The sequence below is a fragment of the Chiloscyllium plagiosum genome, unplaced genomic scaffold (genome assembly GCF_037043375.1).
Source record: "Chiloscyllium plagiosum isolate Xiang-an unplaced genomic scaffold, Cpla_swu_hap1 HiC_scaffold_3, whole genome shotgun sequence".
NCBI lineage: Eukaryota > Metazoa > Chordata > Chondrichthyes > Orectolobiformes > Hemiscylliidae > Chiloscyllium > Chiloscyllium plagiosum.
Genome location: NW_028270141.1, coordinates 122,309,988 through 122,332,292, shown reverse-complemented (window position 1 = coordinate 122,332,292; position 22,305 = coordinate 122,309,988). Strand labels below are relative to the sequence as shown.

The following is a 22,305-nucleotide window of genomic DNA, read 5'->3' as shown; positions in this document are numbered from 1 at the left end:
AAACTAGAGATTCTGCATCTGAACATGCATCGCAATCATAAAGTAGATGAAGATAAGGCTGAAGCTTTCGCAGCAATCTTCAGTCAAAAGTGCCAAGTGGATGATCCATCTTGGCCTTATCCAGTGGTCCCCAGCATTACAAATACTAGTCTTCAGCTAATTCAATTCATCCCACGTGATATTAAGAAAGGGTTGGAAGCACTGGATACTGCAAAGGCTATGGACCCTGACAACATTCCGGCAATAGTACTGAGGACTTGTGGCCCAGATCTTGCTACTTTCCTAGCTAAGCTGACCAGTACAATTATACCCGACAATGTGGAAAATTGCCTAGGTATGTCCTGTTCATAAAAAGCAGGACAAAGCCAATTCAGTCAATCACCACTCCATCAGTCTACTCTCAATCATCAGCAAAGTGGTGGAAGGTGTCATAAACTGAGCTATCAAGCAGCATCTGACACCCGCGCACACACAACATGGATGCTGGGGAAAAAAGCACTACTGCTGTTAGGCGGTAGTGTAGGGGAGGGGAAAAAAAGAAAACAAAACAGGAGTATCGGGGAAAAATAAAGAAAAAAATCAAACAGCATCTGCTCAGCGGCGTCCAGTTTGGGTTCCTCCAGGGCCACTCAGCTCCTGACCCCATTACAGTCCCTGGTTCAAACATGGACATAAAGCTGAATTTCAGAGGGGAGGTGAGAGTGACAGCCCTTGACATCAAGGGGTATCACGGGGCAAACTCTCCAATGTTGGAGTCATACCTGACACATTGGGAATTGGTCGTGATTGTTGGAGGTCAGTTATCTCAGCTGCAGGACATCTCAGCAGGCGTTCCTCAGGGTAGTGTCCTAGACACAACCATCTTAAGTTGCTTCATCAACCACCTTCACTCCAATGTCAGAGGTGGAGATGTTCGCCAATGATTGCATAATGTTCAGCACCATTCGTGATTCCTCAGATACTGAAGCAGTCCATGTTCAAATGTAACAAGATCTGAACATTATCCAGGCTAGGGCTGACAAGTGGCAAGTAACGTGGGTACAACACAATGCCAGGCTATGACCATCACCAATAAGAGACCATCTAACCACCACATTCAATGGTGTTGCCATCATTGAATCCCCCACCATCAACATCCTGAAGGTTATCATTGACCAGAAACTCAACTGGATTCACCACAAACAAATGGCTACAAGAACAGCTCAGAGGCTAGGAATACTTTTACTTGTTGTGGCGACTGTAGCTGCCATTAGTTGTCCTCACCTCTTGCAGCCATGAGCTAGTTATATATTACTTATTAGCATGGCTGAAATGAAGGTTCGACTAGCAGCTTCTGATCTGACCTTACACTTCAGAGAACACACTGGTATGGGCTCCAGTGCATGGGCTCTCTCTGTGCCATAATGACCATGACCATGTGATTCTATGTTTCAACTACTCAACATATTCTAACCAGTATAAAACATGATCAGTATCCTTCACTTAAAATCTTCTATTCGAGATCATCTAAAATCATGGGTTCTATTTGACCTAGACTTCCTGACTCCCTAAAGCCTGTCCACCATCTACAAAACGCAAGACGGAATATTCCCAACTTGCCTGGATACGTGCAGCTCCAACAACATGCAAAAAAACTTGGTACCATGCAGGATAAAGCAGCCCGCTTAATTGGTAGCACATCCACAAACATCCACTCCTGCCACCACCAATGCTCAGTAGCAGCAGTGTGTACTATCTACAAGATGTATTGCAGAAATTCACCAAAGATCCTTAGAGAGCACCATTCAAACCCACATTCACTTCCTTCTTGAAGGACAAAGTCAACAGATACATGGAAATACCACTAACTTTAAGATCCCCTCCAAGCCGCTCATTATACCGACTTGGAAATATATCGCCATTCCTTCACTGTCACTGAGTCAAAATCCCGAATTCCCTCCCTAAGGGCATTGTGGATCAACTCACAGCGGTGGTTCAAGAAGGCAGCTCACTAGAATCTTAAGAAAGGTGGCTGATGAGATAGTAGATTCATTGGTGTTCTGGAAAATTTCTGTCAGATTGAAATGTAGTAAATAGAACTCCTCTGTTCAATAAGAGAGGGAAACAGAAAGCTATAAGCCAGTTAGCTTGAGATCTGTGTGAGAAAGTGCTTGAATTGATAATTAGTCAGGCACTTAGACAAACTCAACTTAATTGGGGAGAATCAGCTTGGTTTGGTGAAAAGGAAACCATGTTTAAATAATTTATTGGAATTCTTTGAATAGGCAACATACACTGTGCATAAAGAGGAACCTGTAGATGTACTTGGATTTCCAGAAGGTATTTAATAGGGCACTGCAGCAAAAGAAATAGTGGAAAATAAAAACTCATGGCATGAGGGTAATATTATAACACGGATAGAAGATTGGCTGGCTGGCAGAAAACAGAGAGCATGCATAAAATAATCTTTTTCTGATTGGTAGAATGTGACAAGTACAGTCCCTTTGTTATGGGAGGGATTAGTAAATGAGGGATTAGAAAGTAAATTTGCAGATGACAGAAGGATAAGTGGGAAAGAATGCTGTGAAGAGAGCACAAAGAAGAGTGCAAATGTATATAGATGGTTTGACTAAGTGGAGAAAAGGCTGGCAGATGGAGTTGTTGTGTTGCCATAGTCTTACCAGACCATAGGGCTGCTCTCTTATTAGAGAGAGAAGCAACTGGTGGCAATTTAACCTGAGATACTGTTCATGTCCCACTGCTCTGCAAACCGACAATCCAGCTAACTGAGCTAAACCAATTCCCCATCAGATGGAATATAATGTGGAAAATTGTGAAGTTGTTCACGAAGGTTGGAAGAAGCAAAAGACAGTATTAATAACTGCAGAATTCTGAAATATATTGGCACATTGGTGCTCTATAGCATGAGTTACAAAAAGTGCAGCAATTAATTAAGATGGTTAATGAAATGCTATCCTTTATTATGAGAGGAACGGAATATAAAAGTAAAGATGTTATGCTTCACTTATATTACACTTCAGTGAAACCACATCTCAAATAATGTGTGCAGTTTTGGTCACCTTATTTAAGAAAGGATGTAAATGTAAATATCTGGCAGGCAGTTCAGAGGAACTTTACTGGATTACCACCTGGGATGAGTGGGTTGCTTTTTGAGGATGGGTAGATCAGATTGGACTTGTTTCCATTGGTGTGCAGAAGAATGAAGGATGACTTGATTGAAATGGTCTTGACAAGGTGGATGGGAAAGAATGTTTCCTTTTGTGGGTGAGTTATGAATCAGAAGGCACTGCTTAAAAATTATGGGTCACCTTTTAGGAAACAGGAGAATTTTCTTCTCTAGACAAGTTGTGCAAATTTGGAGATCTTTTCCCCATAAGGTGGTGGAGGTAAACTCGTTGAATATTTTTAATGCAGAGGGAGATAGATTCTTGTTATGCAAGAGAATCAAAATTTATTGGGGTAGATGAGAATGTGGAATGCAAACACAACCAGATCAGCAACAATCATTTTGAATGGTGGAGCAGAATTGAGGAGCTGAATGGTTTATTGCTGCACCTCATTTGTATGTTCATAAGGAGGTTCATTGAACATGGAGCCAGGTCATCATGAATAAAAGTGATCATAAGAAATAGGAGGAGGATTAGACCATTTAACCCATCCAGCCTGATCTGCCATATAGATCATGGATTATCTGATTGCAGTCTTCACTCCCCTTCCTGTCTGCCCTTCATAATATCTCCCTCACAGATCAAAAACAAAACTAATCCTTCTTCTCACCTTTTAAGAACAAGTCTAATTACTGCTGCTCCTGCCCTTCCCTGACACACAGCTTTGACTGAAGTAATTAGTACCACTGGGAAGTTCAGAAGCTATTATTATGAAGTTGTAGGGGTGTACTGTATCTTTAAGAGAGTGTGAAAGCTGGCAAGCACCTAGCAGGCACAAAGTGTGCTGGAAAATATTAAAATATAATATTTGGCTGTAAAACAAATAGCTGAGCTATGTTGCTATGTTTCCATAACAATTCAAATTTAGCCAATCAGATTAAATTATGCCCCATGATACTAAAACCCAATCGAATTTGAATTTTACTGTTTTGACATCAAACCAATGAGATGATTCGATATGTTGGGGTATAAAAAGTAGGCATATTGAACAGCTAGCCAGAGAGACAAAGGGCACCATGCAGACTTCCCACAGACTCTCTCCCTGAAAGGTACCTTTTCATCTGAAAAATTTGCATAGCAGAAGATTGAAGACAATTCAGAAATCTACAGAGAAGAATTGACACAGCTGGCTGGTTTTGAAACTTGATTTTTTTGTAAATTTAAATCAGGGTTTTATCGGATCAGTATATTGTTATAGAGTGGAAGGTAGACAAATTGTTAAGAGAAATGAGAGTTAGAGTTATAAATAGTTGTTGTTTAATCTTCTCTTTTGGCGTTAAAGAATAAAGTGTTAATTTTTTCCTTAAATTGTGAATTTGGGTAGTTCTCTGTCACTCATACTTTAACAGATTATGAGACAAGGTGAGCTTTTCTGTGTATCTGGTTTAAATTAGCAGGATTTACCCTGCGTCGTAACAGTTTGGGGGCTCATCCGGGATTTGGACAGGTTTAGACAGATCCAGTCTGAGATTTGGACGGATTTGAACACATAAGATCCCAGCAGATTTAAACACTTGCTGATTAGTGTCCTAGATCTTTAAATAAAACGTAGTGAGACAATTTGTTTAATTTTGTGTTACTTGTGGTTGGTTAAATTAAAAGTGAGAGAAATGGCTCTTAAAATTGCTAAAGAGGTTCTGGGGTTTGAAGATGATTCCTAAATTTACCATGAAAGTTCAGAAGGAAAGAAAAAGACCTTACTTTTAGAATTAGCAATGAGGTTAGAATTGGGTTTAACCATGGACAAAAACAAAGCTGTAATTGTAAGGGAATTACTCAAACACTTAGGTGTGTTAGAGAAACAGACAAGTGCAGTAGAATTAGAAAAAATAAAATTAAAATTGAGGGAAAATTGAGTTAGAAGATAACAAAGAGAGAGAAGAAAAAAGGGAGTAAGAGAAAGAGAGAGGAGAAGAAGAAAGAGAGCGAGGAAAAAGAAAGACAGAGAAAGAGAGAGAGAGGAAAAAGAGAGGAGGTTCTTAGCTGAACAGAGAGAAAGAGAAGAGAGAAAAAGAGAGAAAGAGAAGAAAGGGAGAGAGAAAAAGAGAGGACAGAGAGAGAAATGGTGAGAGAGTTTGAACTTCAGAAATTGCAACTTAGTCAGGAAAGTCAAGATAACAGGATGGAGAGTAAATGAGAAGGTAGTGATATATACAAATATGTTAAAACACTGCCACACTGCCTCAGGGCAGCTTGGTGGCTCAGTAGTTAGCACTGTTCCTCACAGTGCCAGGGACCTGGGTTTGATTCCAGTCTTAGATGGCTGCATGTGTGGAGTTTGCACATTCTCCCTAGGTCTGCTCGAGCCTCTTCTGGGTGCGCTGGTTTCCTCCCACAATCCAAAGATGTGCAAGTTAGGTGAATTGGCTATGCTAAATTGCCCATAGTGCTCAGGGATGTGTAGGTTAGGGGTAAATGTAGAGGAATGGGTTTGGTTGGGATACTCTTTGCAGGTTCGGTGTGGACTTGTAGGGCTGAAGGGCCCGTTAGCATGCTGTAGGGATTCTATGATTTTGATGAGAAAGATGTCAAAGCTTTCTTTATTTCAACTGAAAAATGATTAGGCAGATAGAGTGGGTAATGCTAGTTCAGACTGAACTGGTAGGCAGAGCTGGTGAGATATTTGCTGTGCTGTCAGATGAGGGGTCAAGAGATTATGCAGATGTCAAACAGGCTATTTTGTGTGTTTATGAATTGGTACCAGAAACATATAGACAGAGGTTCAGAAACATAAAGAAGGAACCAGGTCAGACTTATATTGAGTTTGAAATTTTGACAGATGGAAGCAGGTTTATCTAAAAATAGAATCCTAAGATGGAAATGGAAACTACAGCAGGTTAGTGCAGAGGAGAAATGGGCTGAAGTGCACCAGATTGTGTTGTTGGTAGTATACAGACAGGAAGTGTTACAGTAGCACATGAGCTACCTGTAGGAGATCACCTAGGGGTACAGAAGACTGAGGCTAAGATACAAAAACCTGGAATGTACAAGGATGTCGTTAACTTTTGCCATATGTGTCACATATGCCAAATAGTAGGTGAACTACAGGCAGTAATAAAACCAGCATCTTTGTTGCCAATTCATGCATTCGAAAAACCTTTCACGCGGGTTATGATTGATTGTGTAAGTCCCCTCCTGAGAACCATAAGTGGGAACTTACACTTGTTAATCATAACAGATGTCAACAGTGTGGTACTGGAAAAGCTCAGCAGGTCAGACAGCATCAAAGGAGCAGAAGCATCAACATTTTGGGCATAAACCCTTCCTGATTCCTGATGAAGAGTTTAAGCCTGAAACGTCGATTCTCCTGCTCCTTTGATGCTGCCTGACCTGCTGTGCTTTTCCAGCACCACACTCTCGACTCTAACCTCCAGCATCTGTAGTCCTCACTTTCTCCTCGTTGATTGTAACCATAATGGATGTGTCTACCAGATTTCTGGAGGCAACTCAATTACAGAGCATTAGGGCAAAAAGGGTGGTACAGGAGTTAGTATCTTTCTTTACACAGTATGGCTACCCAGAGAGATTCAGTCAGAGTTTAATTTTACTGCTAGACTGTTTAAGAAAGTCAAGGATAGCCTAGGTATACTGTACCTTAAATCAAGTGTTTATCATCTTGAATCTCAGGGAGCTTTAGAAAGGTGGCATCAGACCCTGACGACCATAATTAAGAGAATACTGTCAGGATTACCCGAATGATTGGGATATAGGTATCCCATTCGTATTGTTTGCCATTAGAGATGCCCCAAATGATTCTACTCAGTTTACTCCTTTTAAGTTAATATTCGGACATGAAGTGAAATTTGAAATTACTTAAAGAGAAATTGACAGAACTGAAGTTGGAGATCTCACACTTGGATTATGTATCGGAGGTGAGGGAAAGACTAAATCAAATAGATGAGTTTGCTAAACAGCACCTGAAGAGGGCACAGCATAGAATGAAGCAGGTGGCAGATAAAAATTCTGAGATTCAGACATTTTCCCATTGGATGACATATTAGTATTGTTCCCAGTGATAAGCGATCCTTTCAAAGCCAGGTTTGGTGGTCCCTATCAAATTGAGAAGAAGTTGAGTCAGGTGAACTATCTGGTAAAGATGCCAGATAGGAAAAAAACTGTATTGGACATGTTATATGAATATGCTGAAACCTTATTAGAACAAAGAGAAGGAACTGGAGAAACAAGTGTTAGTTACTGCCCCGCAGAGTGAGGAATCACATGTGGATGTTGTAGAATCTGATGTGCCTCAAAATACAATAATGAGGAAGTCCTTGAGGAGTGGGACAGGTTAGTAAAATATCTGTTGAAAGGTTTGTTACAGCAGTATGAGGACATATACAGGAATAAGATGAATAGGACTAATGCTATTATGCATGAGGTAGATGTAGGGAATGCTGGTTCGATAAAACACCCCCCCCCACTTCCCTCCCACATGCTTAATCCTTTCAAAGACAGACAGGTCAAGAAGGAAGTGGAGGCAATGCTCAACGAAGATATCATCAAACTGAGTCAGAGCGAGTGGTGTTTGCTGATAGTCTTAGCCCCCAAACCTGACGGGAGACAACAATTTTGTGTGGACTATCAGAAGGTCAACGCCATAATGAAATCAAACTCATACCCAATAGTGAGATTGGAGGACTGTATAGAGAAAGTTGGACAAGCCTGTTACATCACTAAGTTGGACTTACTGCGTGGTTATTGGTAGGTACCTTTATCAGAGAAAGTGAAAGAAATGTCGTGTGTTTGCAACCCCAAATGGGCTATATCAATTCAAAGTGATGCCCTTTGGAATGAAGAACATACTCACCACATTCCAAAGACTCATGAACAGAGTTGTAGCTGGATTAACAAACTGTGCAGTCTATTTGTACGATGTAGTGATATTTAGTGAGTCCTGAAAAGATCACAATGTACAGTTGGCAGAGCTCTTTGAATGATTAAGAGAAGCAAACCTGGTAATAAACTTAAACAAAACTGAATTCGCAAAGGCAGAGGTGATGTTCTTGGGACATTACATAGGTGACAAAAGGTTAACCCCAAGGAATGCAAAGACAAAGGTCATTGAGGCATTTCCACAACCAACCTCGAAGAAAGAGGTACTTCGATTTTTGGGACTAAGCAGATACTACTGGAAGTTTGTTCCAATCTTCAGCAGCACAGTGGCACCGTTAACAGATTTGCGAAAGAAGAACACAAACTTTTGGCGGACAGAACAATGCCAGGATGCAGTTGACAATTTAAAAGCAGTATTAACCACCGCACCAGTTTTAGCTTTACCAAATTTTTTGAAACACTTCAAAGTTGTAATCGATGCTAGCAACATAGAAGGTGGAGCTCTACTGCTACAGGAAGATGATGATGGAATTGAACTGCCAGTTAGATACTTTTCAAAGAAACTCAACACCCACCAGAAAAAAATACTCTATGATCGAAAAAGAATTGTTGAGTTTGGTACTGGTCTTACAACATGTTAATGTTTATGTCACTAATAATGCGTCAGAGATGTTTGTGTACATGGCTCACAATCCTCTTACATTCTTGGAACAATTTAAAGAGAAGAATTTGAGATTATTTGTTTGGAGTCTTTTGTTACAGACTTTTAATTTACAAATTGTACTTGTTGCGGGTTGTAACAATGTAATAGCAGATGCATTATCGCGGATTTAACTGATAAAATATAATGAGATTGAATAGATACCAATGTTTTGTATATGTGTGTGTGTGCGCGCAGAAGTTAATATGAACTTAGGTTAATGTCCTATGTATGTCATGGTAATGTGATGAAGAAATAGAAAAAAAATGAAGCCACCTTTTCATTATGATGGTTAATTTTTTTTAAGGGGGGAGGTGTTATGAAGTTGTAGGGGTGTACTGTATCTTTAAGAGAGAGTGAAAGCTGGCAAGCACCTAGCAGGCAGAGTGTACTGGAAAATATTAAAATGTAACATTTGGCTGTAAAACAAATAGCTGAGCTATGTTGTTATGTTTCTGCAACAATTCAAATTTAGCCAATTAGCTTAAACTATGTCTCAAGATACTAAAACCCAATTGAATTTGGATTTTACTGTTTTGATGACATGAAACCAATGAGACGATCCAATATTTTGGGATATAAAAATCAGGCATTTTGAACAGTTAGTCAGAGGGACAAAGGGCACCATCCATACTGCCCACAGACCTTCCCTCTGAAAGGTATCTTACCATATGAAAACTCTGCAGCAGATCACTCAGGAATCTACACAGGCGAATCGACACAGCTGGGCTGGTTTTGAAACTTGATTTTTTTGAAAATTTAATCAGGGTTTTATCACATCAGTATATTGTTATGGAGTGGAAGGTAGACATATCGTTAAGATTAAGGAAGTTTACAGTGTAGATAGTTGTAGTTTAATGTTCTCTTTTGGAGTTAAAGAATAAAGTGTTAAATTTTTTCTTCAAATAGTGGAAGTTGGGTAGTTCTCTGTTACTCATACTTTAACAGATTATGAGGTGAGGTGAGCTATTCCGTGAGAGGAGGGTGGAGCAGAAGGGTGGGAAGGTGTCCTTCCTGGACCTCTCCATCTCCATCTCCGGCGACTGAATAAACACAGACATTTACTACAAACCCACCGACTCCCAAAGCTACCTATACTACACCTCCTCCCATCCTGCCTCCTGTAAAAATGCCATCCCTTATTCCCAACTCCTCCACCTTTACTGCACCTGCTCCCAGGAGGGCCAATTCTACCACAGAACATCCCAGATGGCCTCCTTCTTCAAAGACCACAATTTCCCCTCCCATGTGGTCAACGATGCCCTCCAGCGCATCTCCTCCACTTCCCACACATCCACCCTTGAACCCCACCCCTTCAATCACAACAAAGACAGAACTCCCCTGGTCCTCATCTTCCACTCTACCAACCTCCGGATACATCGCATCATCCTCCGCCACTTCCGCCACCTGCAAACAGTCCCCACTACTAAGGATATATTTCTCTCCGCATCCCTTTCTGCGATTCAGAGAGACCACTCCCTCTGTGAATCCCACACCAACCCACCCCCATTCCCTGCATCTTTGCCTGCCACCACAAGAAGCTTATAACCTGTGTCCACATCTCCCCCTCCCTCTCACCTCCCTCCAAGGCCCCAAAGGATCTTTCCATATCCGACAGAAATTTACCTGTACTTCCAAGCACGTCATCAACTGTATCCGTTGCAGCCGATGTGATCTCCTCTACATTGGGGAGACAGGACACCAACTTGCAGATCATTTCAGAGAGCAACGTCCTCTTGACCTATCCATCATCCTTCCCACCTATCCGCTCCACCCTCCTCTCTGACCTATCATTTCACCCCCACCTCCATCTACCTTTCACATTCCCAGCTACCTTCCCCCCAGCCCTACCCCACTCCCATTAATCTCCCAGCTCTTCTGGCCCACAAGCCTCATTCCTGATGAAGGGCTTATGCCTGAAATTTCAATTCTTCTGCTCCTTGGATACTGCTTGACCTGCTGTGCTTTTCCAGTATCACACTCTCGACTCTGGTTTAAATTAGCAGAAGGGCTTACCCCGTGTCGTAACACTGTGGAGGCACATTGACTGACCAATTTTGTAGATTCCATTCAGTTGCTTTCAGAAACGTGACAACAATTACCACTGTGCCTCCCCCACCCCTCCTGTACCCCCAGAAACCATCCAGAGTTGACATCTACACCTACTTACACAAGGGCCGCTCTGGAGCTAGCAGTGGGCTGATTTTTTTCACTTCAAGTGTTTTCTTTGCCAACAGGTTAAAGTACCTTCCAACTCTATGACAAGGAAGCCTGAGGTTAAATATCAGTGATGCCCAGCTCTCAGAATTCTGGGCAGGGCTTATACCCTGCACTACCTCTCCAACTCCTGAAAGGCTTTGAATTTCTAGGCCAGTGACTCTAAAACAATCTTCCACATATACCACAAGGATTGATGTTAATCAAACTCAGGGGCTAGGATTGATTTTTCCCTTGAAAGTTCCATTTATGAATAAGGCATCTTTAAAAGACAAACTACAAATACTTCAGTCCAATCCATGTAACTACTTTTGTTGCTCTTTAAAGCTAATCTACCACAGGCGGCAGTGGACATTTCAGAAGCTGCAAAAGCACATTGATAAAAACACAAATCCATTCAGTTTTCACAATTCTAATCTATCCCATTAATCTGTAATATGACTCGAATATTACTCCATTGGGCATTGTTATAATACTGGATCTCTGCTGGTTTTACAAACAAAACTACCTTTTGTCAATATCGTCAAAAGTCAATTCTATACATAGTACTTTTGATTAAGGCAATAGTATAATCAGATGTGTAGCAGTAAGAAGACAGTTAGAATACTATATGGTTTGTCCCCAGCCTACTCTAGTGTCAGTTCTTCAACTGCATCTGCAAGTTTCTGGTACTGCTCCAGTTCATTATAGATATGTACGGAGATCCGAACATAGAGCTTTCCTCCCAAGGCTTTGACTGGCACCTATTAGAAACAAGAAGATCAAAGCATGGTAAGCAGATGTTGTCAGTCAGAAAATCAAATAAGTTTCAGTATAGTGTAGGTAGCAAAGATGTTTGAAGTTTTGTTTGTAAGTACAGCTAAGTACAAAATTAATGAATAATGTCCTCTACTAAATATTGTGGTTAAAATAGAAAATATACAATGCAAAACAGCACAACCATTTTCCAAACTGAATATTTTATTGTATATTTTTCATTCCTTAAGCTGGATAAAACAGATTGAAAGAGATAACAGATTGAAAGAGAAGTATCTGTACAGCCTGACCCATAACTGTACTTCAATTTCCCTTGCTCATTTAAAGGACTTAAATAATGGTGGCCCTGCTATTGAATAAAATGAGAACATATCATCGTAGGAAGATCATCTGGGACAAGACTGTGTTATTTACTTCACATTGGAGGCATCAGAAGAATAACAGTAACCTTGATTTTCCCTGAAGAGAAGAATTTATACTTAGATAAACACTGGCAAGACTTAAACCAACTTAGGGAAGAAGAACTCTTTTCTTCATTATAATTTTAGGTAGTAGAAAGTGAGGACTGCAGATGCTGGAAATCAGAGCTGAAAAATGTGTTGCTGGAAAAGCACAGCAGGTCAGGCAGCATCCAAGGAGCAGGAGAATTGACGTTTCGGGCATAAGTCCTTCTTCAGGAATGAGGAAGGTGTGCCAAGCAGGCTAAGATATACGGTAGAGGGGAGGGACTTGGGGGAGGGGCGTTGGGAATGCGATAGGTGGAAGGAGGTCGCATTCCCTATCGCATTCCCAATGGCCCTCCCTACCTTTTATCTTAGCCTGCTTGGCACACCTTCCTCATTCCTGAAGAAGGGCTTATGCCCGAAACGTCGATTCTCCTGCTCCTTGGATGCTGCCTGACCTGCTGCGCTTTTCCAGCAACACATTTTTCAGCTCTAATTTTAGGTAGTGGCAAGTTAAAATGCACAGCCTCATTAAGGTCGTGACTTTCAGAAAAAATTGAATAAGACGAATCAGTTTTTCAATTAGTAGAGATGCTAAGCTAGTAATAGGAACATAGAACACAATGTGAAGTGATAAAACACAATAAAGAGTACAGAGAAATCAAGTGTCAGTATAAGGTACTGAATCAGCAATTAACTGAGAACCTTGATCTTTACCTATAGCCATCCCACTGAATAGGAGATCTCCAGTCAATTAGTTTGTGAGAGATCATCAAGTGGTAAGAGAAGTACTGGCATACGGAAGCAGATAAGCACTTTAAATGCTCAGAGTTGTATCCCTCCAGAAGTTAAGGCCTGGTACCTTGGATACAGATTGCAACATCTTCGTTACTGCCAGGGCTGTCTGGCCCAACTGGTTTTCTGCCCATCATGGGAGAGATTGGTTGCCAGGGTGATGAGCAAATAGGCATTATGAAGAGAGAAGGAGATGTTATTCCCATTGTATAGCTGCCAGTCCTGGAATATTCATACATCCACCTACATCTATCAACTGGCGATATTACTGAGAAATATATACTGACAACAACCAGCTCTAACTCACCACCATCTCGTTGAACCACTTATTGTCCCTAATATTCCATACTGCTTGTCCAATGTTTAAATAATAAAACTGTAGAAATTTCCTCCAACTACATCTTGGGGAGATTGAAGTCATTGCCTTTGGACTTCATTACAAACTCTTTACCCAACCTCTATTTCCACCCATAGAAATAGTCTTAAATTCACCAAAACATTGACCCAAGACATGATTTTAACTATATGTATGCATCATTACCAAGACTGTCTACTTTCATTTCAGCAATATCATTTACTTCCATCTGTGTCGTGACAAGTTGGACATGGAAAGGATGCTTCTGTTTGTGTTAGTCCAGAACTAGAGGGAAACTGTTTTAAAATTAAGGATCACCCTTTCAGGTGAGAGATGAGGAAATGCTTTTTTCTCTCTCAGAAGGTTGTGTGACTTGGAAACTGCCTCAGAATGGTGGAATTGAATATTTTTAAGACAGAGGTGGATCGATTCTTGTTAGGCAGCTGAATCAAGTGTTATTAGAGGTAGATGGGAATATAGAATTTGAAACACAAACAGACCATCCAAAGTGTTATTCAATGGCTGAACAGATTTGAGGGGCCAAATACTTGACTTCGCTCTTATTTCATATGCTCATATGCCTCAGCAGTGCCCTCTGTTGCTGAAACACTCACTGGTGCCTTACTGATGACTAGTCTTGACTACCTGAGTGCCATTGGGATTATAGCCCTTTTTCCCACAACGTAAACATACTCATTACAAAACTGCTGCCTGCACGTAAATGTGCTTGAATTCTCAATTACCCTTCAGGTTCTGCTTGCTGATTCCGCTGGCTCCCTATCTGACAACATCTCATTACTAAAATCATCATTCTTGCTTTCAAGTCTCTCCATGGTCTCTCTGTAATCTTCTCCAGCTCTCATACCATCATAGAGATGTACAGCACGGAAACAGACCCTTCGGTTCAACTCATCCTTGCCGTCCAGATATCCCAACCTAAACTAGAGCCACTTGTAGCACCCAGTCCATATCCCTCCAAACCCTTCCTATTCATATACCCATTCAGATGCCTTTTAAATGTTGCAATAGTACCAGGCTCCGCCACTTCCTTTGGCAGCTCATTCCATATACGTACCACGCTCTGTGTGAAAAGGGTGTCCCTTAGGTCTCTTTTACATTTTTCCTCTCTCACCCTAAACCTATGCCCTCTAGTTCTGGACTCCCCACAACCCAGCTCTCTAAGCCCTTTAAATAGAAACACAGAAACGAAGAGAAGGAATAGGCCATTTAGCCCTTCAAGCTTTCACTGCCATGAAATATGATCATAGCCGATCCTCTATCTCAATGCCATATTCCCTCATTCTTCCCACACCCCTCAATAAAATCTAAAAAAATTATCTATCTCTTTCTTGAATGTATTCAGTGACTTGGTCTCCATAATCTTCTATGGAAGAGAATTTTACAGAGTCACTACCTTTTTTCATCTCAGTCCTAACTGGTTTACCCTATATCCTGAGAATGTGTCCCTGGTTCTAGACTCTCTAACCAGGTAAAACATCCTCCCTGCATCCAGTTTGTCCAATCCTGTTAAATTTTACATATGCTTCAATCAGATCCCCTCTCCTCCTTCTAAACTCTAGTGAACACAGGGCATTTGAACCAATCTCTCCTCAGAGGTCCGATCTGCCATCTCAGCCAGCCTAGGGAAACTTCGCTGTGTGATAGTGCAAACTTCAGAACTTTAATAACTGTTCATTGATTGAAAGAATTAGCAATAACTCTTTCTGGAATAAACTGTTTCTCGAGATGAAACGAACAAGGAGAAACTAATTTAAAGGAATTAAAAGCAACATACTAATTAGCCATTCCTGGGAAGAAGTAGTCGAAGCATCGCTAACAAGTTGTTTCCTGGGAGAGAGGAGGTAACATTGCTTGATAATCTACTGCCTCATGACAAATGTTAATTAGGATTGCTGCAGAAGAAATGTCCTGAAGTAAAGGGCTAATTGCAGGAAAAGTTGTGCTTTCAGAAAGATAGCTAATACCAAATGTGACAAGGAACAGGGGAATTACTTGTGATAACAAAACAAGCTTCAGATCTGATGACTCTGGAAACATTATCAATATTGTGGATGAAAAAATATGAAGAATCATTAATAATGTTGCACCACAAACTCAAAAGAGAGAAAACTGTATATGCAGAACTCCAACGACCCACACAGCACAAGGATCAAACACTAGACACATCCAGAAACAGAAACTGTTGGCTGGAATTGTAGCTAAATTCCACAATTAATCAGGTAATGGCTAAATTGGGTTGTGAGACTTGACTTGCTTACTTGAGGGGTCTTATTTTGGTTACTACTTGCAATAAAATTAAGTAATTGTTTCAGTATTTGATTGTGAGATTTCTTAATAGGTAGCTGAATTAAAGGTAGCTTGTGGTAATTTACACGCAACAATTGGCATTCCTAGGTGGGCTTTGATAAGAAGTGACATTATGTTGCTGTTCATCACTCAATAGGATCGGCACTAATCTGATTACTATACATTCCTGTCTAATCCCAATAATCTGTTACCCCCTAGTTTATCAGGAATTTATGCCTTAAAAATATCCAAAGGCTCTGGTTCCACCACTTATGGGAATCTTCCAGAAGAGGAAACATCTTTTCCAAATCCACCATCTTAAGACCACTAAATTCTTATATGGTTCAATCAAATCACTTCTAATCTCCACCAGATAGAAACCTAACCTGTCCAACCTTGCCTCAAAAGATAACTAACCCATTGCAGATTTTAGTTTACTAAACCTTCTCTGATTTGATTCCACTGCATTTATATCCTTTCTAAATAAGGAGACCAATAGAGTTTGCAATATTCCAGATGTGGTCTCACCTTTGCCTTGCATTACTGAAGCATAACTTCCCCACCTTTCTATTTAGTTTCCCTTGCAATAAACAATAACATTCTATTAACTTTCCTAATTACTTTCTATGTCTGCATAGTAAACTTTTACACGTCATGTGCTTGGATACCCATATCCCTCTGCATTTCAGAGCTCTGCATCTTTCATCATGCAGATAATATGGTTCTTTTAATTCTTCCTGCCACAATGGACAATTTCACATTTTCCCATATGCTCCAGAGGGATACTGTTGGGATCTCTCTTTTTCTTTAATACATTTCCTGACTTCCTTTGTCAGCCGTGGCTGTCTAATCCCTCCCTGGATAATCATTCTTTTCTTGAGGATGAACCTCTGTACAGTGTCCTCAATTATACCCACAAACTTCTGCCATTTTTGCTCTACTGTCTTCCCCGCTAGGCTCTGCTTCCAATCTATTTTCGTCAGTTCCTCTCTCATGCCCTCATAATTACCTGAAATAAAGGTAATTATCTTCATCACCTGATGAAGGAGCGTCGCTCCGAAAGCTAGTGTGCTTCCAATTAAACCTGTTGGACTATAACCTGGTGTTGTGTGATTTTTAACTTTGTACACCCCAGTCCAACACCGGCATCTCCAAATCATCAAATATGAAGGTAGGCTAGCCAGTAATATTAGAAATGATAGTAAAAGTTTCTTTCAATACGTAAGAAACAAACGAGGCAAGAGTAGACATTGGGCCACTTTAAACTGATGCTGGAAACCTAGTGATGGGAGATAAGGAAATAGCTGGAGAACTTAATAAGTACTTTGCATCAGTCTTCACAGTAGAAGACATGAGTAATATCCTAACAATTAAAGGGAGTCGGGGGCTGAGTTGAGTATGGTTGCCATTACAAAAGAGAAAGTGCTAGAAAAGCTAAACGGTCTTAAAATTGATAAATCTCCTGGCCCCGATGGGCTACATCCAAGAGTTCTGAGGGAGGTGGCTGAGGAAATAGCGGAGGCATTGGTTGAGATCTTTCAAAAGTCACTGGAGTCATGGAAAGTGCCGGATGATTGGAAGATTGCTGTTGTAACCCCCTTGTTCAAGAAAGGATCAAGACAAAAGATGGAAAATTATGGCCAATTAGCCTAACCTCAGTTGTTGGTAAAATTCTAGAATCCATCATTAAGGAGGAGGTTTCTAAATTCTTGGAAGAGCAGGGTCGGATTAGAACAAGTCAACATGGATTTAGTAAGGGGAGGTCGGGCCTGACAAACCTGTTGGTATTTTTTGAAGAGGTGACAAGTAGGTTAGACCAGAGAAACCCAGTGGATGTGGTCTATCTAGACTTCCAAAAGGCCTTTGATAAGTGGCTACACGCAAGGCTGCTGAGCAAGGTGAGGGCCCATGGTGTTCGAGGTGAGCTACTGGTATGGATTGAGGATTGGCTGTCTGACAGAAGGCAGAGAGTTAGGATAAAAGGTTCTTTTTCGGAATGGCAGCCGGTGACAAGCGGTATCCCGCAGGGTTCAGTGTTGGGGCCGCAGATGTTCACGTTATATATTAATGATCTGGATGAAGGGACGGGGGGCATTCTAGCGAAGTTTGCCGATGATACGAAGTTAGGTGGACAGGCAGTTAGTATTGAGGAAGTGGGGAGGCTGCAGAAGGATCTAGACAGTTTGGGAGAGTGGTCCAGGAAATGGCTGATGGAATTCAATGTGAGCAAATGTGAGGTCTTGCACTTTGGAAAAAAGAATACAAGCATGGACTACTTTCTAAACGGTGAGAAAAATCATAAAGCCAAAATACAAAGGGATCTGGGAGTGCTAGTCGAGGATTCTCTAAAGGTAAACATGCAGGTTGAGTCCGTGATTAAGAAAGCGAATGCAATGTTGTCATTTATCTCAAGAGGGTTGGAATATAAAAGCACTGTTGTGCTACTAGACTTTATAAAGCTCTGGTTAGGCCCCATTTGGAGTACTGTGTCCAGTTTTGGTCCCCACAGCTCAGGAAGGACATACTGGCACTGGAGCTGTCCAGCAGAGATTCACACGGATGATCCCTGGAATGGTAGGTCTAACATACAAGGATCGGCTGAGGATCCTGGGATTGTATTCATTGGAGTTTAGAAGATTAAGGGGAGATCGAATAGAAACTTACAAGATAATACATGGCTTGGAAAGAGTGGACGCTAGGAAATTGTTTCCGTTAGGCGAGAAGACTAGGACCCGTGGACACAGCCTTAGAATTAGAGGGGGTAAATTCAGAACAGAAATGCGGAGACATTTCTTCAGCCAGAGAGTGGTGGGCCTGTGGAATTCATTGCCGCAGAGTGCAGTGGAGGCCGGAACGCTAAATGTCTTCAAGGCAGAGATTGATAAATTCTTGATGTCACAAGGAATTAAGGGCTACGGGGAGAATGTGGGTAAGTGGAATTGAAATGCCCATCAGCCATGATTGAATGGCGGAGTGGACTCGATGGGCCGAATGGCCTTACTTCCACTCCTATGTCTTATGGTCTAAGTGGTAATGCCACTGGACTCATAGTCCAAGTCCCAGACTAATGCTCTAAGAACAGAGGTTCAAACAGCAACTAGCAGAATTTAAGTGGAATTAATAAATCTAGAATATAGACCTCGTCTCAGTAATGGAGAGCATGAAACCATTGTCTTATAAGAAAGATCTCTTCTGGTTACATGCGATTGTAGCCCCACAGATTAAGATGCACTCTGAAACAGTTTAGCAAGCCATTTCTTTCAAAGGCGATTAGGTAGTGATCATGACAGTGATGCTCAGAGCCATGAAAGAAGAAAGGAAAAAAATGCCAGAATTTCTCCCACTCAACAAATCTAGATCCCTTTGTAGCCTCCTTATGTCCTCTTCACAAATTACTTTCTTACCTATTTTTTGTATCAGCAAATTTAACAACCATACCTTTGGTTCTTTCATCCAAGTCATTTATATAAATTGTAAAACATTGAAGATCCCTGTGGCACACCATTCATTGCATCTTGTCAACCAGAACATTAGTTTCTAATGCCTACTGTCATTTCCAGTTAGTCAGCCATTATATAGTCCATGCCAATATATTACCTCCTACACCATAAACTTCTATTTTCCACAATAATCTTTGACTTATTAAATGCCTTTGGAAAATCCAATTACAATGTATCCACGAGTTCCCATTTATCTGTAGAACCTTTCGTATCTTCAAAGAAATCCAATTAATTGGTTGAATACTATTCTGTCATGTTGACTCTACCTTGGTTGCAAATGATTTCTCCTTCACAGAACCATGCTGATTTTGCCTGATTATTTAAACCTTTCTAAGGTCCTTGTTACAACATCTTTAATGATAGCTTTTAACATCTTTAAGACAGATATTAAGCTATCTGATCTGCTTTCCATCTTCCTCCATTTCGAATAAAGTAGTTGCATTGACTGTTTTCTATTCAGCTGGAACCTTTCCCAAATCTAGAGAATTTTGGGAATGCAACTTAGAACTCCCAGCCTCTGACCTTGCTGCCTTGGAACTCCCAGGCACAGCACTGACCCAATGAGGTGTCCTCTCGGTCTGTTGTGGCAGTCTGTTGGCACAGCATGGCAGTGTGATGGCCCAGTCCTCTCGACCTGGCATCCTCTCGGTCTGGCATGGTCATCTTCCAACAGTCCAGCGTGGTGGTCTTTGGGCAGTATATGGTGGTCTCTCATCCTGGCAAGGTCTCAGTGTGGAATTCCAGTTTCAAAAGTGATTCCAAAGCAATCTTCTGGCTTTGTCATCCCGGAGGTGAAGCCAGGCATGGTCTGGTGTCAAGGTTCTGTGTGGACTGATGGCTAATTGTCAACATGGACAACAGATTGTTGTTCTGAACATTTTTTCTCCATTTTATAATTTAGTCCTAAATCTGCAATGCTGGACTTTTTTGTAACTTCCCTACTTTTTCAAGAACTGTCACTGAAGAAGCTGTACCTTTGTATCTAAGATGGCGCAGTAAGCAGCGACATGTGCACTTTTCACTGTATTCATTTGAATATATGTGACAATAAATCTAATTATAATCTGGATTATGCACTCCCAACACACTGCACCATCAGAGACTGTTCCTGGGAGGTGCTTGCACAAAAACACGGTTGCTAGTATGCCCCTGCGCCTAGGTGAAGTGATAATACTCTAGTTGTGGTACAATCAGTAATTCAGAAAGGTTCTGCAGAAGTGTTTGATGAAGAGTCATACTGGACTCAATGCATAAATGCTATTTCTCTCTTTCCACAGATTCTGCCAAACCTGCTGAATTTCTCTAGCACTTCATTTTAATTTCTGCATTTCTTCTCTGCTCTTGAACACCAGTTCCATTTTTGGTTTCGAACTCTGTGTATGCTACGAACTTTAAAGACCTGGGCAATACCAAGGCTTGGGCTGAGAAGTGGCAAGTAAAATTCAAGCCACATAGATCAAGCAATAACCATCTCTAACAAGAGAGAATCCAACCATCTTCTTTTGACATTCAATGGCATTATCATCGCTGAATCACTACTATCAATATCCTGCAGGTTGACAAGAAACTGAAATGGTCTAGCAATGTAAATATGTGGTTCCAAGAGCAGGTCAGAAACTAGAAGTTGCACGAACTTCTGAAAGCCTATCCACAGATGTCTGTAAGACTACTGTTTACTGGCCTGGAGGATTGCACTTCCAACAACACTCAAGAAGTTACTGAAATTAAGCATTCAGATGCTGTAGGCAAATCATATATTGGCCTTCATAGTGAGAAGATCCCAGTACAGGAACAGGGATACCTTGCTGCAAATACCACAGCTGGAGTACTATGTGGTATTGGGCTCCTTATCTGAGTAAGGCTATTCTGGCTACGGAGGGATTGCATGAAGGTTTACCAAACTGATTCCTGAGATAGCAGGGCTGTTGTACGAAGAGAGACTGGATTGGTTAAAATTATATTCAGTTTGGAAGAAGGATGGGGGAATCTTATAGAAAACTATAAAATTCTAACAGAACTTGACAGGGCCAATGCAGGATGTTCCTGATGATTGGGGAGTCCAGAACCAAGGACCACAATCTAGGGATATGCAGTAGGCTATTTTATTCTCTTTCTGGAATAAACTGTTTCTCGAGATGAAACGAACAAGGAGAAACTAATTTAAAGGAATTAAAAGCAACATACCCAGACAGTGGTGAGCCTATGGAATTCTCTGCCACAGAAAATGGTTGAAGCCAAAACACTGAATGTTTTTAAGAAGGAATTAGATATAAGTTTTAGGGCTAAAGGGATCAAAGGGTATCGGGAGAAAATGGAAACAGAGTACTGAATTAGAAGATCAATCATGATCATATTGAATACCAGAGCAGTTGTGAAGGGCTGAATGGCTTAATCCCCCCCTGCTCCTATCTTCTATGTTTCTATGAACAAATAGGTTACCAAAAAAGAAACTAGGTGAGTTTATACAAGAGGCTATAAGGAGATTGGAGGTTCCTGGGTGATATGAATTGGCAGAGGGTCTGAGTGCATCAGGAGTAGATGGGTGCTGATATGAGGCATGTGGGTTAGAGGGCCCAAACTTAAATGAAACAATTGGAACAAAGAACAGAGGCAACCCACCTAACCATTTGGGAACTGTTGCATCTCCCCGGGGGAAAATCTAGCTCGACTGTCTACTGTGACAGTTCTCCTGAGTTGGTGAATTAACTAGGTTGAGCTATCCACCTCAGTAGTGAAAACCTAGCCTAAAGTGCCAGCTGCCTTCAAGATAAGGAAACAGACTGTTTCTCAGCACCTACTATAATAAACCTTTGGAAAGGCAGGCTGTTCTTCTTGTTGAGGGTTAACACAACAAGCTCTGTATTGAAGACTTTGTGCATTATGGGCTATTCCCAGAATGCACACGAGATAAACATCAACTGCTGTCAGAAGACCATCAATTTAGTCTTTAGTCTTCTTGAAAATCATTGACCTTCCTGTACAAAGACCGAATGTAGCAAACTGACACATCCCAAAGTCCAGGACTATCTGCTGAGGAACGTGCTGAAACTCGGGTCAGTCACCACAAAGCAACAACAGGGTAAGCTCTAAAGCCGAGAGACTGGAACCTGTGTAAAACTCCTTGGCTGTATGCTCCCAGATATGTCTGACATGAAATATGTGTTATAAGACTGGGTTTGTAGCTGATGCTACGGCTAGGTGGAGCAGTGCCCACACATGCGCAAAGTGTGGC

The 22,305-nt window shown here is 41.1% G+C and overlaps 1 protein-coding gene across 8 annotated transcripts in view; it reads right to left on the bottom strand.

Moving 5' to 3' along the window:
• The window catches only part of LOC122548449 (uncharacterized), a 184,883-nt gene that overhangs the window by 911 nt on the left and 161,667 nt on the right, over nt 1–22,305 (bottom strand). For 6 of the 8 annotated variants that reach the window (XM_043687136.2, XM_043687140.2, XM_043687138.2 and 3 more), the window contains one exon: nt 10,575–11,660. The exons of the other annotated variants lie outside the window; for them this stretch is intronic. In XM_043687136.2, coding sequence (XP_043543071.2) covers nt 11,544–11,660 — 117 coding nt within the window. In that variant the 3' untranslated portion in view covers nt 10,575–11,543. Of the gene's footprint in view, nt 1–10,574; nt 11,661–22,305 lie in introns of those variants that run through there. 8 annotated transcript variants of the gene reach the window in all.